The following is a 15,530-nucleotide window of genomic DNA, read 5'->3' as shown; positions in this document are numbered from 1 at the left end:
ATTACCAATTCACATATATTGAAAGATGGCTTTAAGCTCCGAGTGAACATAATTCTTAATGTGCTATCCAAAAGCAAAGCACAATTTTAGGGAAACACAAAGGAGTAAACAAAGTACAAAAAAACAAGTTTAAAATAATCCAAATATCATTCCTATTACCCAAGCTCTACTTATAGGTCATTAACTTTACTATTTTTAAAAATATGCATTTTGAAGGAAATATGTGAAAAGCTACCTTTATATCTGGGTAGCCTAAGAAATCAGATATTGAAAAAATATATACACAGAAACTAAAGTCATACGTTTACGTTAACATATGCTAGTAACATGATATTCGCCATAGAAAATGGCAACAATTTGAGGAGTTTCCTAATCCCCCTTCCAAAAACATTAGCTTGCCTTAAAAATTCTACTTACAGAATCTATAAATTGAAGTGTTTCTGCAAATTCTAAGAGGTTCTTAACATTGTCCAGAATGGTGCCTTGGTGGACGATCATGCACCTGGCTGGAGAGGCGCTTTCTTCAGGTAGGGAACCAGGATCCACCGGCAGAGATGGAGTGGAGTGGTGGTCTTCCAAACAGGAAACAGGTGCACTGTCTCCATGAGGTCTGGTGTGGTCGGCAATGGTGGTGCTGTGCCACCCAGGGTAGCTGCATGTGTGGTTCTGTGTCTAAGGAGGGGGTGGGGGAATAAAGAAAAAGCGGGGAGGAAAAAGGGAGAAGGAACTTAGCAATGAAGTTGCACAAGGTATCAGATGCTGTTAGAGGAAAGATAAAAGTTGTTGCATCATCCAAAACTTGCGCCTATGAGACAGTTGTCAAGATGTTTCCTTCTACCAATGCAAGACCCTGCTTTTTAATAATGGTATAGCCTGTCATCTATAGGATTACCTTCACTGTCATCATCTTGTTAAAACTGCAAATAGAGGGATTATGTTACCAAGTACAACTCTCACATGGAATGTCTTAAAAATCTACTTTAACATAATTTCCAATAGGATCATAAAGGTTTGCTGCAAATTAAGAAGTGGGCTATTCTCATTCTAACCTACAAAAAGGCTGGAGGATTCAAGAGTTAGAGTTGCTTTTATTTGCATATATTCTTGTGGCTTCTACTCCTTTTTTAATGCTACAGATTGCACTGATGCAGTGAAGGGCTGCCAAATCAACGTGGTTAGGAAAGCAGAAGAGCAAATTAACAGAAGTCTCCTTTCAGCATGACCATGCAACAGGAGAAATTGCAAAACATTAACTAAAGTTAAAAAGTGGTCGAACTATCATATGCACATAATCATTTTATTATTTAACCAAAAAGAAATCTACTCCTCAGAATACCTACTGGGTATCCCATCTTTTATTCTCTTGCACGTTACAAAGTGCAAGCTGCTTTCCCAGTTTGCTGCCCAAACACTAGAAAAGATGTCAAAATTCAGTAATGGTCCACACAGCTTTTGTGTGTGCAAACAAAAGAGAGACATTTATGTTGCTTATGGAGAGATTTAATATATATCTTTTTTTACATGTATATACTGGACATACATCAAATCATATTTGAAATTATAAAGTATGAAAATCTAGCTTAAAAGAATAATAGAAAAAATCGAATGAATAGGTACCCGACAGATACACAGATTTGTAAAAAAAAAAAAAAATTGCAAATTTTCATTTTTTCTCTGCTAGTCTTTGAATTGATTACAGTCCTTCTGAAGAAAAGAAAAATCAAGAATGAGAATCACAAATGGATATTGAGTTTCTATGGCAACACAAAAGGACTACTTCCAACTTAGTCAACGCACATCGTGATACCAACTGCATTTTATTACAAGCAACCTCTAGTGTTTAAACATTGTTAGTGGATATACAGAGTCTTGATTAATGTGATATTTAGAAGATAAGGGAAAAGATACAGAAGAGCGCTGGGGTCAAGCGTTATCCCCCGCCCAGATCAAGTAGGCAGTGACATCTTACTGGAAGTGCCTGCTGTCCTTTGAGTTCATTCTCAGTTGACATTAGAAGCAACTCTAGCTCCTTTATTCGCTTTTCTTTCTCAGGGTCTTCATCGTTATAGTGTCTCTGAAATTAAAAGTTAAGGGAGAAAAAAAGACAAAGATCTGGTGAGAAAGTGTAAATACAATGATCGTGGCCCGAGGTTCACGAGGGACCACACAGAACCCAAAGAGCCCTGGCGTGGAACAAACGCCAACGGAATCTGGCCACTGTAGAAATCTCTGAATGTTATCCCAGACATAAGGGAGGGATGTGAAACCTGAGGCTAGAGGAGATGCTGACGGAGGGGTTGTTTCAACTTCTAACATCAGAGAACCTGAAGTGTAGCTTGCTGGCCAGAGCTCTGCCCACCTCCCCACAGCCCCCTTTTCTTTTAACTTCAGTGGATCAGGTGCAAATAATCGTTGGGATGAAAGAAACAGAACTGTGCCTTGAGTAGCTAATGAGTTTCTTCATGAAATGATCTTAAAATGGGCTTACCTGAATGGCTGCAGCAGCTGGCTGAGGGACATTGACTATATTTACATGTAACGCTACAGGATATGGGACGTGACTGGAGACCTACATCAAAAAGGCAAAACATATATACACTAATATGTATAAAATAGATAACTAATAAGAGCCTGCTGTATAAAAAATAAATAAAATTAAATTTTAAAAAAAGGCAAAACAAACAAAGGCCGAGACATTCATGGTTACACGTGCTTCAGGGGACTTGTTGGCTTCCTGAAGTTTTGCTCTAGGACTAAGGAAAACAAACAAACAAACACTTTTCTGATAAAATTCACAAAGCAAAATAAATAAATAAAACCCAACTCCAATTTGAAATTTTAGCCAAGCCTTTAATAATTGTTAAAGAGCTAAAGCAACAGAGCGAAAGAAATTTAAGGTGCTCATCGATCCTGATAGGAAGTATTCCTTAGAGTGAAACAGAAAGAAAAATATAATCTAAAGTACATTCACGAGTGTATGAAAGTTTTGATGGTAAAAACGGATGGCACTAGCTGTTTATAAATAAAAATATGTTTCTGTGAACTATTATGAGCTTTAGGAAAGAGTATAGCACCTCTTAAGATAGTTCATTCACCTGAGACCAGTCAGGAAGGTCTGTAGTCAAATATATGGAACAGACAGAGAAGAGTAAAAGCTACTAATATGTTTTGCATAGAATTTGCTTATGAGCTCTGAATTCTTGGATAAGTTTCACCATTTATTATTGCTGATTTTAAGATTCAAGTTTCTTGATTTTTTTCTCTTTATTCTTCTTTTCCCACCCATTTTGAAGATTTTTGTCCATAAATATAAATATCAAGAAACGAAGAAAGAATCACACCGATTCAAAGGAAGACAAAAGATGTCAGATGTCAGTCACAAAACTGCTCCTGATTCACAGTAAGAAGGTAAACACTTACTGAATGAATAAATTAAGATACTTCAGCTAGATCACTACCAGAATTGAACTTACAATTATCTGTTAAATTTCAGGGTCAAACTATTTCCTCTTTAAATGTAATATTACATTCACTTTTCATTTGAGCAGAGAAAAGTATTAGATACAACTGCACCTCCATACCCCCATTCTTCTTCAGCAGTACCTTGATAAGTAAATTTACATCCAAAAGCTAACTTCCCAAATTAGATTCGAAGCAGCAAGTTAGAAGCAAACAACTTGGGTTTTAGTCTGTACTATCTCTATGAGCTGTGTAACCCTGGACAAATCACTTAACATCCTCATTTCTGGATCCGTATCAGGGCTAACAACACCTACCCCTCTCGATTGATCGTGATCATGGTCATGTTCATGAAAGCTGAGAAGTATGCACCTGAAAGGTATCATTATTACCTGGAGCTAAAATAACATCTCTCTCATTAAACTAAATTCTGAGGAATGGCTTACGTTTTGTGCTTCAGAAACGTGGTAATAGGAATAGTCATTGTTAACTGAGGGCTGGCCAGTTGGAGGGAGTTGAGCTGAAGGTAGAGCATGGGCAAAACCCATCAAATGGCTGTTCTTCTGAAAACTTGTGGCCACTGGTGGCTGGCTGGCTTTAGAAGACTCCTGCAGATAACCTTCCTGCTCGACCTTGCGACGCATGGTAGAATTCCAGTGGTTCTTGATAGCATTATCAGTTCTGCACAGAAATATATCACATACACATTTTACAAACAAAAATTTCAATTCAGATTACAGTTAATTGACAGAAAACTGTTTCTAACAGAGACCCTTTCTTTTGGTCCACTACGAGTGTTTCTTTCCTTTTAATCGTTTCTGTCTTCTCTGCCTCCTAAAAATCATGCTTCCACTATCACCTAATTAAAAATTGATAGGTTTCTCTAAATTACATAATATGGAACTTACATAGTTTTCTATAAATGCTGAAATCTTTTAGCCATTTTGTTTCCTTGTTAAGAATATTTCCAATAAAACACCCTTCATGTTTATTCTGATTGTGATACAAGACTCTAATACAACTGAAAGTTCTGGCTGTTCTAGAAAATTACTCCTTTGAGCGTGGCTTAGCAGGGCCTACACATCACAACAGGCACTCAGTAAAGTTTGGTGAGCAATAATGACGTTGCTGCCGTCTCAGCGTCTACTCTTTATCTAGAATAGCACTAGCCAGAGATTCTGAGTAAAAAAAATGCCCACCTTTTGAAAACTACCTCAAATGGTTCCATAACCAGGCAAATGGAACCATAACCAGAGGCGAAAATGCAAAATGGGATCCCGAAGGGAAAGAGGCTAACTTCCCAATATATTTTCAAACTGCAAAGCATTTTTACTAAGGTTTTTCAATTCTCAGGAAAACAGTTTCTCAATTCAAAAAAACCGTTTTAAGCCTCCCTTTTACTATTTCGATGGGGGTGGGGGAATGTATGCTAAAGAAAGAGGAAGTTCAATTGCCCCTTAAATTTCTGGAAGAATCAACAGCATATCCTTTCAGACCATATGGGAGAAAAGGCCTCCTTTTATCAACCTCTTGAATTCTCTAAGCTTATACTGAACCAGGAGGGAGGAAATGTTTCAGAACATCACAAGAGAACACTGCATAGACCATGAGAGCCACAGCCTTCTTTGAAATGACCCTTTCTCCACTTTGGGGTTATGAAGCTCAAGAATAAAAATATTTAAAATGTTTCCTATCCTACAATATTTTAATGTAAGATTTATAATTAGTATCTTCCAAACTAAATGACATCCGTTATAAACTGTTTAAATGGGGAAAGTGGGACAAAAATGAGCTTCCATAGATATCCCTCATAATGAGGTCATTTTCGTGCTTTGTTCATTAAAAAGAAAGCTTAACAATGACATTATTTAAAAACCTGGAAGCAGTATGATAATTCTAGAAATACAGTCTTTCTTTATTCAAAAGAAAAAATTAAGCCAAGTGGTATAATGAAATGAACATGGTATCAGGAAAATGGTAGCTAAATTCCTTCTGCTCACTTAACCAGCTGTGTGAACTCAGACCAGAGACAAACTGTCTACCCTTGGTTTGCTTCTATGTGTTTAGAGTTTTGTAGTTTACAAAGTGCTCTGACATTTGTTTTACTTGATACTAGCATTGGCCCTACGAAGTAGGTTATACCCCGTTTTGCAAATGGGGCAACTGAGGCTGAGGAAAGTTGGCCCAAGCTCACTTTTGGGTGGATTCTGGAAGTCCTCAACCAGGTAAACTCTAAGATCTCTTCCAGTTTGTAAAAGCTATGGATCTAGTTTATCTTGTGAAACATTTACCATCGATAAAATGTAATTCACTCACCATACATTTTAAAGCAGAATGTTCAATACCCACTCCCTCATTCTTCCCAATCAATATATTTTTTGACATATTATTACCGTCCAGGCAGTAGCTTTGCGATTTCTGCCCATCTGTTCCCCAGTCTCTTGTGTGCCTGGTAAATAATTCTGTCTTCCTCTTCTGTCCAGGAGGTTTTCTTAACTTCTGGATTCAAGTGGTTATGCCACCTCTCCCTACATTGTTTTCCAATTCTCCCCTTTAAGTGCTTGGCAATAACAGACCAACGTTTCGGACCGTATTTCTGTACAAGCTCTATCACCTTCAGATAAACACACAAAAATAACCTATGTTTTAATGTTATGTAATGAGTCAGTGTAATCATTCTTCATGTTACAAGATCTTTAGAAAATTTCTAAAAATCCTCTTTCATTCATGGGAAATATGGGAATGGAGTCCTCTGCTTCCTGTTTGCACACTTTACCTGTTTCTTCAAGTTGGGAAACAGTCAACAATGTTGGGGAATATTCATAATTGTGATTCACACACCAACGGAGAAAGAACTTACTCTCTGATCTTCTTCTTTGGTCCAAGGACCCTTGATAAGCTCAGGGTTTAGTACTTTCTGCCATCGGTGCTGGCACTGCACATCTGTTCGATTCTAGGCAAATAAGATAAAGTGTGCACTGTCATACAGATACGATGTGATAAGCACATGAAGACTGCTGTAATAAAAATCACACACGGACAATATGCAGTGAAAACATTCAAGAACATAGTTCAGGGCATATCTGGAGAGCCCATTACTTACAGCTAAAGAACATACAAAGAATATATCAAAGTTGCATCTAAAATTAGAAGCTCTGCATCCTCAGGGAAATAGTCCTGCCATGTGAACTAAAGGATCATCGTACTGTATACCTGGTTGTCAGTTTAACTTAACCTTAACCGCAGTGTATTGCATTTGGAAGTACCCACATGGATTAGGACTTCTTAGCGATTCCATATTGATGTTGGACTTCTATGGAAACCCACTCTAAATGACTCAAGTTTGATTCCCATTCAAACTAAGAGATGTGCTTCAATTTAGGACCACAAGTGTTAATATTGTGGAAAGAACAAAGGTGAATAAAGATAGGCCCTGTTTTATAAGAGTTTATAGTCTTGTAAGAAGTAAAAGACAAATATATAATTAACTAACAGAGGGCAGAATTTGATTCATATGCAAGAAGAGACCAAAGTAAAATGATATTGAGGTGGAAAAAGGAGCATCTTCTGAGGAGGAGAAATTATGTTTCCTTAGAAGGAGTACAGAAAAGCTCTTGGCATGGACTTTGAAGGATGGCTAGAACATTTTAGGAGGTGGCATCACCAGGGACAAAAGCCCTCAGAAGGGAAAGCAGAAATGAATTCAACCAAACCTGCTTACAGAGGGGAAGTAGGAAACAGAACTGGGGCTGTAAGTTGAGGCATATGGGAAGGCCCTCATGTGCCAGGCAGTTTACCTGATGTGTGAGACTCGAAGTTACTGTTGCTAGTTTTGAAAAGTAAAGTACAGCTGCATTTTATGAAGCTCCATCTGTCAGTGGTGTCTGGAATGTATGGGAAAGTGGAAAGCTACAAGTAGGAAAGCCAGTTATGAAGGCAATGCAATCGGCCAGAGAAGAGGGAAAGGGGCCGAACATACGGAACGGTGAGAAGAATAAACAAAGGAATCCCAGATTCCTTAATCGTCGCTTGATTGTAGGGGATGGGGGAGTATGATAAGTCTAAAAGAACGCCAAAATTTTAAACCAGGGTACCAAAATTATGGCTATTGAAAAAATAGGAAATTTAAAAGAAGCTGACTTGGGGGAAGTACCATGAGTTTAGTCATCTACCATACAACAAATCATCAAAATGCTAATTTATATTATTCTAAAAAATTAAAAGATAAAATAAGAAGCAAACGTTTAAAATACATTGTAAAAATCCTTTAAAAATATATTTAGAAATTTTAATTATATGCATTACAAAAGAAATATAAGTTACAGATAAGGCATTTCTCCCTTACTTCTTATATACAAGCAAATATGTAATGTCTTAATATCATCTCCTACAATATCTTATTTAAATCTTTGGGAGAAGATTTCCTTTTACAGAAAGAAAAAAATTACTAACTCACCGGGAGATAATTGGCAATAACTTTCCAGTCATCTGTTCCATTCTGTTCCACCAGCTTCTTTAGTTTTTCATCCTAAGACATTTAAAGGTAATCCTAGGATATCAGTCATTTACTGTACAACTCTATTCAAGTTAGAGTTAAAGGGGAACCAACCCCTCACCAAAAAAAATCTCTCAAAAATAACCAAATTCAACAAATATTAAGGTGATATACTGGTTTACAGCATAGATTTATTTAGAGTCAGACAGACCAGAGTTTGAATCTTAACTCAGCTACTGATTAGCTGTATAAACCTGGGTATATCATTTTGCTTTTCTGGACATTAGTATTGTCATCTGTACAATGGAAACGATGATGTCAGCAGGGTTATTTGGGGATTATATGAGTTAATTATGCAAAACTTTAGCATAATGCCTGGCGCATTGAATGTTTAACATATGGTAACTTTTAAAATTTTACTTTGTGGGAAAAAAGTAATGAACGCCAGTGTTTGACGTAAGAGACATTGAACTATGGCAATAGATAGACTCTCAGTAAGAAATAGTTCAAGCTCTAGTCTAACATTTAGTAAGTTCAACCTCTTTCATATACAAAAATGTAAGATCACTTTTCTTAATTACACTCGAAGGCATGTATGATGTAAGAAAATCATTCAGCTTTTGTATCAATGTGTTGACAATTTAAATGAGACCAAACTTATTAGAACACAGAAGACGCTAAACGTCAGGGTGAACTCTTTCAGTTCACAAGTGTCTTTCTAAACATGTTCAAGCAAAAGAGAATCCTCATGTTTCTGCAAAGGTAACTTTCACACACAATGTGAGTCCTCGCTATGACACAGTCACAGCAATTAGGAAACCAGTGTTACAAACAGAACTTCTAAATCGCTGAGAATCACCCAAGTGCACAATTTCCATAGGTAAATTATGGATTTCCTATGGACCTCACTGGAAATTCTGTCTGCCTGTCAATGAGAGTTCTGGTTTAAGTGAAGGAGGACAGGATGAAACCGAAGAAGAGTCAATACCATTTATTCTAACATGAAATCTTCTACAATTGGTAGCAAAAATTTTTTAAAGAACTTGGAAGAAAAAAGCAACTTTTCTCTTACATTAATAATTTTGCCTCCTAAGCATTTTTCCATTCCCATAGAGATTTGATAAGATTTGATAAGCTAGCAGACAAACAGAGGTGAGAAGGAGACATACCTCCATCCATTTTTGAATGCTTTCAGAACAGACATCCACATATATTCCTCTGTGTAATATTATATATCAAGAATGTTAAATGAACCCATTATAACAAGACAAGTTCTGTGAGTGTTTTGCTTTATTCTTTTGTTTTGTTTTTGGAAATAGCAATTCATTCATTTGTTCAGGGAACATCTGTTAATATTCCACTTTGTGGCAATCGATTCTGGGTTCAGGGAACACAAAAATGAATAGACGTTTAGCTCTGCCCTCAGCAGACTTACAGTCTACTGGGCGGGGGGGCATATACATTACAGCAACAATAAATAAGAACATGTATGTATCCATTGGTTGGAGGACGAATCCAACCTGTCTGGGGAAGCCAAGGATGGCTTCACAGAAGAAGTGATGTCTTCACAAGTGATGAAGAAGTAGTAAGGGGCTCCCCTGGTGGCGCAGTGGTTGAGAGTCTGCCTGCCGATGCAGGGGACACGGATTTGTGCCCCGGTCCGGGAAGATCCCACATGCCGCGGAGCAGCTGGGCCCGTGAGCCATGGCCGCTGAGCCTGCGCGTCCGGAGCCTGTGCTCCGCAGCGGGAGAGGCCACAACAGTGAGAGGCCCGAGAACCCAAAAAAAAAAAAGAAGTAGTAAGAATTTGTGGGGCAAAGGGACAAGAACAGAATAGGCAGAAGGAAACACAGATAAAACAAAGTGAGGAGGGGACCTTCAAACAACTGCAAAAAGTTTGGAAAAGGATGGTATAGTGTCCATGTGGGGGAGTGGTGAGGCAGGCTAGGATAAGAGTCAGAGAGCCCGCTAAGGAGTTTGAACATCTGTAGTTTAGCTGAAATTTTGTCCTTTATAAATGGATGCACTCTAGGTTTTTCCCCATGTTTTGATTACGTGATTAGTTACCTCTTCCCTGGTCCACCTAGTTTTCCCCAAGTGACGCTTTCCAGACTTGGGAAGCAGCCCATCATAATCATGGTCACACATCTCAATGTCTTCATCATCCTCGTCACTACTGTAGATGCTGCAGAAATAAAAATGGGCAGATGTGGACTGAAACAAGAGGATTCAAACGACTGGATTACAAAACTTACACCAAAACTCCTCAACAATCTTTTCAAAGGTTACGAAGATAAAACTTTGAAAACTTGCATAACGAGACTGTTTTTGGCACTCTGTTGCTCTAGGATTGTAAACTGGTTCTGCTGTTATTGGTATCCACAGATACGGCAAAGGACCTGGTACTTTCTATTGCTCTGCGTGTTTAAACCTGCTGTTAATGTTAGACCAGTGACAAGTTACACAATTGGCAACCTTCCAACCAATGAAGGTTTAAGTTTAAAACTTAATGTTAAGGACAATAAAAGGAACGAGAGCCCATGTCCTTTACATAAGTACACTCGCAAAACCTTTGGTATACGTCCCATCATTTAAGTAATATTTCCCAAATACAATTAAAAAAACCTCCATTATGTTATCCTAATGGGACTGGTGTTTTATTAAGAGAAAAAAATTCAAGAAGTAATGCACCCAACAATGTAATTATAGTCATCCCTTAAAGATTAGAAGATTAAGAGAATCTAAAAGGAAAGGATTTAAAAACCTGACAAAGGATAAATGATCAAGTGATCAAACTGCTTTGTAGATAACATTAATACCAAACAGTTCAAAACTCCAGGCCAGGTTGATCCAACTTGTGGCCACGTTTACAATCCTCAGTTTCCAGAGTAACCAAGTGAATAATTAGGCCACATGATAGTCAGAATCTTACTCATGTTTTTTCTACCTCTGACTGAATGGTTTTTGAAAGATCTTAAAATGTACCTAATTCAAAACTGAGGGATTCCCCCAGGTGGGTTTAAAAGGAACCCATTACTGTTTTCAAAAGAGTTTTTTCTTTTACCTACTTGACCAAAACTATAAATTTTGATGACTTTTGAAGTAACTTTATACGTAATGTTTATTAATGGATAGGTGAGAGTCATTTTACAGCAAGTTTACTTTTAGTTATAATTTTACTTATAAAACTTAAGATATGAGGAAAAATTATACTATCTTTAAAAATTTACTAAAATTTATAATTGTAATATTGAGAATTCCATCAAACTAAGAACGATAAAAATAATGATATAAAGCAATATCATAATGCAGATCATTATTCTAAAAGGAAAATGTATGTTCATATCAGGTTTTGTCTTCCAAAAGTAACTTACAAGTATATATTACCCATCCCTTACCAGCAAGCAAAAATGCTTACCCAAAATCCTGAATTTGAGGTTCTTATAATTTAAAACTATTATTTTGGGAAAGAATCTGAAGGTCCAGGATGCATAGCGATAAGTAGGATGTGATCCAAACTTAAAACGCCACCACAAAAAAGACCACTAAACTGTGTTTATAATCTATAACCATCTTTCACTTAGTACCTATCCTTTTAAACAAGAGCCTGATCCTGTTTCACATTGTCAACAAGGGGCTCTAAACCAACTTCTGATTAAAAATTACAGTAGTTTCCCTTTAATAAAAAGCACAAGCATCATAAGGTGGAAAAAAAAAAGTTATAATCCTAGAGCTTTTGAAAGGTTCATAGGGAACTCCTTGGAAAGCCCCCCAAGTGAGGTGGCACCCTTGTGAAATATCAGGGATACCAAGAAAACCAGAGTAATCTGAAAGTGGAGTCATAGATTCAACTGAATTCAACTTTGGGGGTTTGGGTGGATCTGGAGATCACGTTTTCAGAACTGAGGACTATATATTTTTTTCAGGTTTTTATTAGTTATCTATTCTATACATACTAGTGTATATATGTCAGTCTCAATCTCCCAATTCATCCCTCCACCACCTCCCCCTTTCCCTCCCTTGGTGTGAGGACTAGGTTTTCCAAATCAGTAATTGGACACCACTGTCTGGGCAACAGATCAACACTCAGGAATAAGCAACAAATTCAGCTGCCCATAGGGGGCAGCCTACACCAGGTGAGAGAGAATAGACATCAAACAGGACTAGGGTTCTGGAGGCAAAGGTGCTAGTTCTGCCTCCACCTAGCTGCGTGACTTGGACAAATCACTTCCTCTCTCTCACGACCTCAGTTGCTCGCCTATACAAAGGGCTTGGATTTTACTTGTAAGGTATTTTCCAGGGCTAATAAGGGATAATTCCACATCTTCCATGACTCTTAAAAATTAAGCAGAAATGTGCAAAATCAGAGATGTGCAAAAGCAAAGTCTCGGGGAAAACTTGGTGTGCAACTTCCGCAGGTCCTGAAGAGGCCATGAGGGGAGCAGGGCGAGCCCAGGGCTGCTCACACTGTCAGCTCCTGGGTCCATCAGCAGGCTAGGCGCGGGTCTCGCCTTTGAGCTTTGCATGAGATTTCCTCGTTCTAAATTGTCCGGGTCGTCTAAGCATGATTAATTTCTACTAAGGACCTGAAATAACTTTTCCTTTATCTGCTCTGAGAAGATCTCAGACCCAACAGTCAGAAGACTCTCAAAGGCTGATTTCAAGCTTGATGCACCCGACTCCCCACCTGCTAGACCTGGTGTGGTTACAAGAGTACGACTATGAATATTACATTCTGTCAAGGAAACAAACCGTGCAAAGAAACGAAAAAGAAAAGAAGTGTTGGGGGTTGGGAAAAGGGAGGGGAGCGGGAGGAAGTGCCTTGTGGCCGCTACTGTGATTCTAGAAACAGGGTTCAGACTCATTTCGCTGACCTGGTTAATAATCCCTGCCGAGTTGACGTTCGCCTTGCAAGAAACGGCTTCGAGCCCGCAGCCGGGTTTCTCTTCCCCCTGAAGCAGGTTCAAGGCTCCCGCCCCTCCTGGCCGCCTCCCCTCTCTGCTACCTGGGAGCCACAGGGAACCTGCGCGGCCCCGCCCCGCGGGGACAGTCGAGAACTCGGGGCGCGGAGCCTCCCCCGCGCCTCCTCCCAGCACCCCTTCCCAGCTCCCTCCTTCTCCTATTCCTCCTAGTTTCCGCTCTCGAAAAAATAGGTGACCTCCGTTGCTCTACTGTTAAGTCCCAAGGGCGAAGGTGAAACCACTTAAGGGGCAGCACCCCTGCCCCGCGCGGCCGGGCCCTGGACGAAGCTTAGGGAGCCAGCGGCCCCCCAAGTCGCCTCCCTTTTTCTCCGGCACCCGGCCATGCCTTGGTGCCGCTCCCCGCCCGGCCAGGCCCGGCCGAGGGTGCTGCAGCGGGGCCCACACCCACGCTCTTTGCAACTTCCTAGCTCTGCAAGAGGACCCGTGATCGCTGATTCGAAAACAAATAAGTAAAAGAAAATCAAAAAACCCGAGGAAAAGAGGGTGGGTTTACTTTGCCTCCGGGGACTTTTTCCCAAAACCTCCTGGCGAGGGTCCGTCCCGTCTCCCCTCCTCCGACAGGGCGACCTGAGGCTGCAGAGCTGGGCGCGGGGAGGAACGGCGACCTCGGCCGGGTCCACGTGCGCGCGCCGCGCCGGGACCTCTTGCACAGGGGAAGAGCTCCGGGGGATTGCGTCCCGGTTGCGCGGCAGCGGCCTTGGGTGCTGCCCGCCTCAGTCCCTTTCCGTTGAGTGGCAACCGTGACGGCCGCCGAGCGAGCGACTACACCCGGCCACCCGCAGGGAGCTCCGCCGCGTCCAGTCCGGGAAGTCCAGAGACTGGTGGAAGCGGGAGCTTCAGCAAGTGACAGTTCGGACCAGTCTTTTCCTCCTCCGCTCCCTATTCCCCTCCTTCCGGCCGAAATGTAAGGGCACTTCATTCAAGATACCCGGCGAGCCTCCCCAAGTGCGGTTGACATGTGCGTCGCGGGTGCGTGGGAGCGGGTGTGCAATGTTTGCTTTAGAAGTAAAAGCCTCGCAGAGAATAATGATTAGAACCTTCAAAACCAGGGCTTAAAACAATTTGCAGATGTAGAGACCCTTTCCTCCCCTACAAGCTTCTTTCCAGCCGCCTGTCAGCTGACACTCTTCTTCGCCTCCATAAAGAATGAATGAAATTTACATGAACTACCTGCAGCTACTATACAATCCGGCATTTTCCCTATATCTGCCATATGCTCTGCACTTCCAAGTCCAAACATATCGCAATGCATCCAGCAATTACGCTGCGACTCCCTCGCCGACATCCGCGGCATCAAGCCAGGGACCTAGTGGGCTCCCCGGGAATGGTGGGCACCGCTCTGCCCCCGGCTGGAACGTGCTTTTTTCCCCCTAGAGAGAACGTACCCCCGTGCAACTTGCAAAATGAGCCGCAGGGAGTGCTTCCCAACGTCCTAATGCGTTTCTCGCATAGGCTCTTCCATTCATCAGTCCCTCGAGCGGCTTCTGCTGCCAAGGCAGGGGCTCTAGGTCCTCGCAGGATCTGACAGCCCCGCAGAAGATCCGGGAACCATTTCCCACCTGCTCTCCCGGCGCCTGGCGCCCAGCGCGCCCCCGCCCGCGGCCGCCCGCCCGGGATCCCCGTTACCTGTGCCGGGGTCTCCGGGCCATGGCGCGGCGGGCGCGGGGCTCCGCTGGGAGCCGCGGGAACCGCACTGGGCTGCCGCCTCCCGCTGCCCGCCGCCTGCCTGCGTCCCTCCCCGGCTGCGCAGTGGCGCTCCGCACCGCCGGGGCGAAGTTTCTCAGGAGAAAGAGGAGGAGGAGGAGGAGGAGGTCGCGGAGGAGGAGGAGGAGGAGGAAACAGGTTGATATTAAAGTGTAAACTCTGTAAACAGAGATGCCATCAAACAAAGAGCTTTGGACACTCCCCCTCCCGCCAAATCTGGCGCCCCTGCAGTGCGCACGCGCCCTGTCCACCGCCTCCGCGGTAGCCTTGTCTGCAGCCCGCCGGGCTGCCCGGCCGGCGGGGCCGCCGCTCCCCTTCGGCTCTCGCGCCGCCGAGCTGCTCCTGGCGCGCTGCGAGGCCCAGGCGGCGCGCGGGCGGATAGCCCGGGGCCAGGGAGGGGCGGCCGGGGGCCGCGGCGGCGCCCTTTCCTGAGCAAAACCCGCTCCGCGGCATGGGCCGCGCGGGGCCGCGCCACGTCCCACTGATGCCTCCTCCCCTCCTTTTCGGTGGCCGCACCGCCGTCGCCCCACTCGGCTTGCTCCTGGGCACCCGAACCGAGCTCGCCGGGCTCTGCCTCACTGTCGCAGAGGCGGCAAGGGGGGTGGGGGTGGGGGTGGGGGACTCCGGCATTTGAGATTGGATTTTCTGCAGGGTTTAAAACTCAGCTCCCTGGCGATGGGGCAATGTTGGATTGGGGGATAGGTAGTAGGGGATGGGAGCATACGTTTGCATAGAATGTTTGGCTATGTTTTTGTTTTTGTTTTTTTTAAATAAAGATCATGTCTAATTTAACTTGATGACCAAAGACACTTAAGTACGAGTGGGGCTGGAGCTATCACCGCTCACACATGGCGCACCCCGGCGGAGCTTTCACTCTCCACCCAGATCCT

General features: G+C 42.4%; 1 protein-coding gene across 4 annotated transcripts in view; it reads right to left on the bottom strand.

The window, feature by feature from the left end:
* MYB (MYB proto-oncogene, transcription factor) overlaps positions 1-14,791 on the bottom strand; it is a 35,057-nt gene extending 20,266 nt beyond the window's left edge. For 2 of the 4 annotated variants that reach the window (XM_004318190.4, XM_004318192.4), the window contains exons 1-9: positions 14,563-14,758; positions 10,022-10,139; positions 7,916-7,987; positions 6,320-6,412; positions 5,853-6,073; positions 3,906-4,140; positions 2,489-2,569; positions 1,970-2,074; positions 418-672 (exon numbers count right to left, since the gene is read on the bottom strand). In XM_004318190.4, coding sequence (XP_004318238.1) covers positions 418-672; positions 1,970-2,074; positions 2,489-2,569; positions 3,906-4,140; positions 5,853-6,073; positions 6,320-6,412; positions 7,916-7,987; positions 10,022-10,139; positions 14,563-14,585 — 1,203 coding nt within the window. In that variant the 5' untranslated portion in view covers positions 14,586-14,758. Of the gene's footprint in view, positions 1-417; positions 673-1,969; positions 2,075-2,488; positions 2,570-3,905; positions 4,141-5,852; positions 6,074-6,319; positions 6,413-7,915; positions 7,988-10,021; positions 10,140-12,828; positions 12,953-14,562 lie in introns of those variants that run through there. The other 2 variants (XM_004318188.4, XM_033867759.2) reach the window with 2 other exon arrangements.
* Between the last annotated feature and the right edge of the window lie 739 nt (positions 14,792-15,530).

This window comes from Tursiops truncatus, chromosome 12 (assembly GCF_011762595.2).
Source record: "Tursiops truncatus isolate mTurTru1 chromosome 12, mTurTru1.mat.Y, whole genome shotgun sequence".
Lineage (NCBI taxonomy): Eukaryota > Metazoa > Chordata > Mammalia > Artiodactyla > Delphinidae > Tursiops > Tursiops truncatus.
Note: the sequence above shows the minus strand (reverse complement) of the source record. Positions and strands in the feature narration are given on the sequence as shown.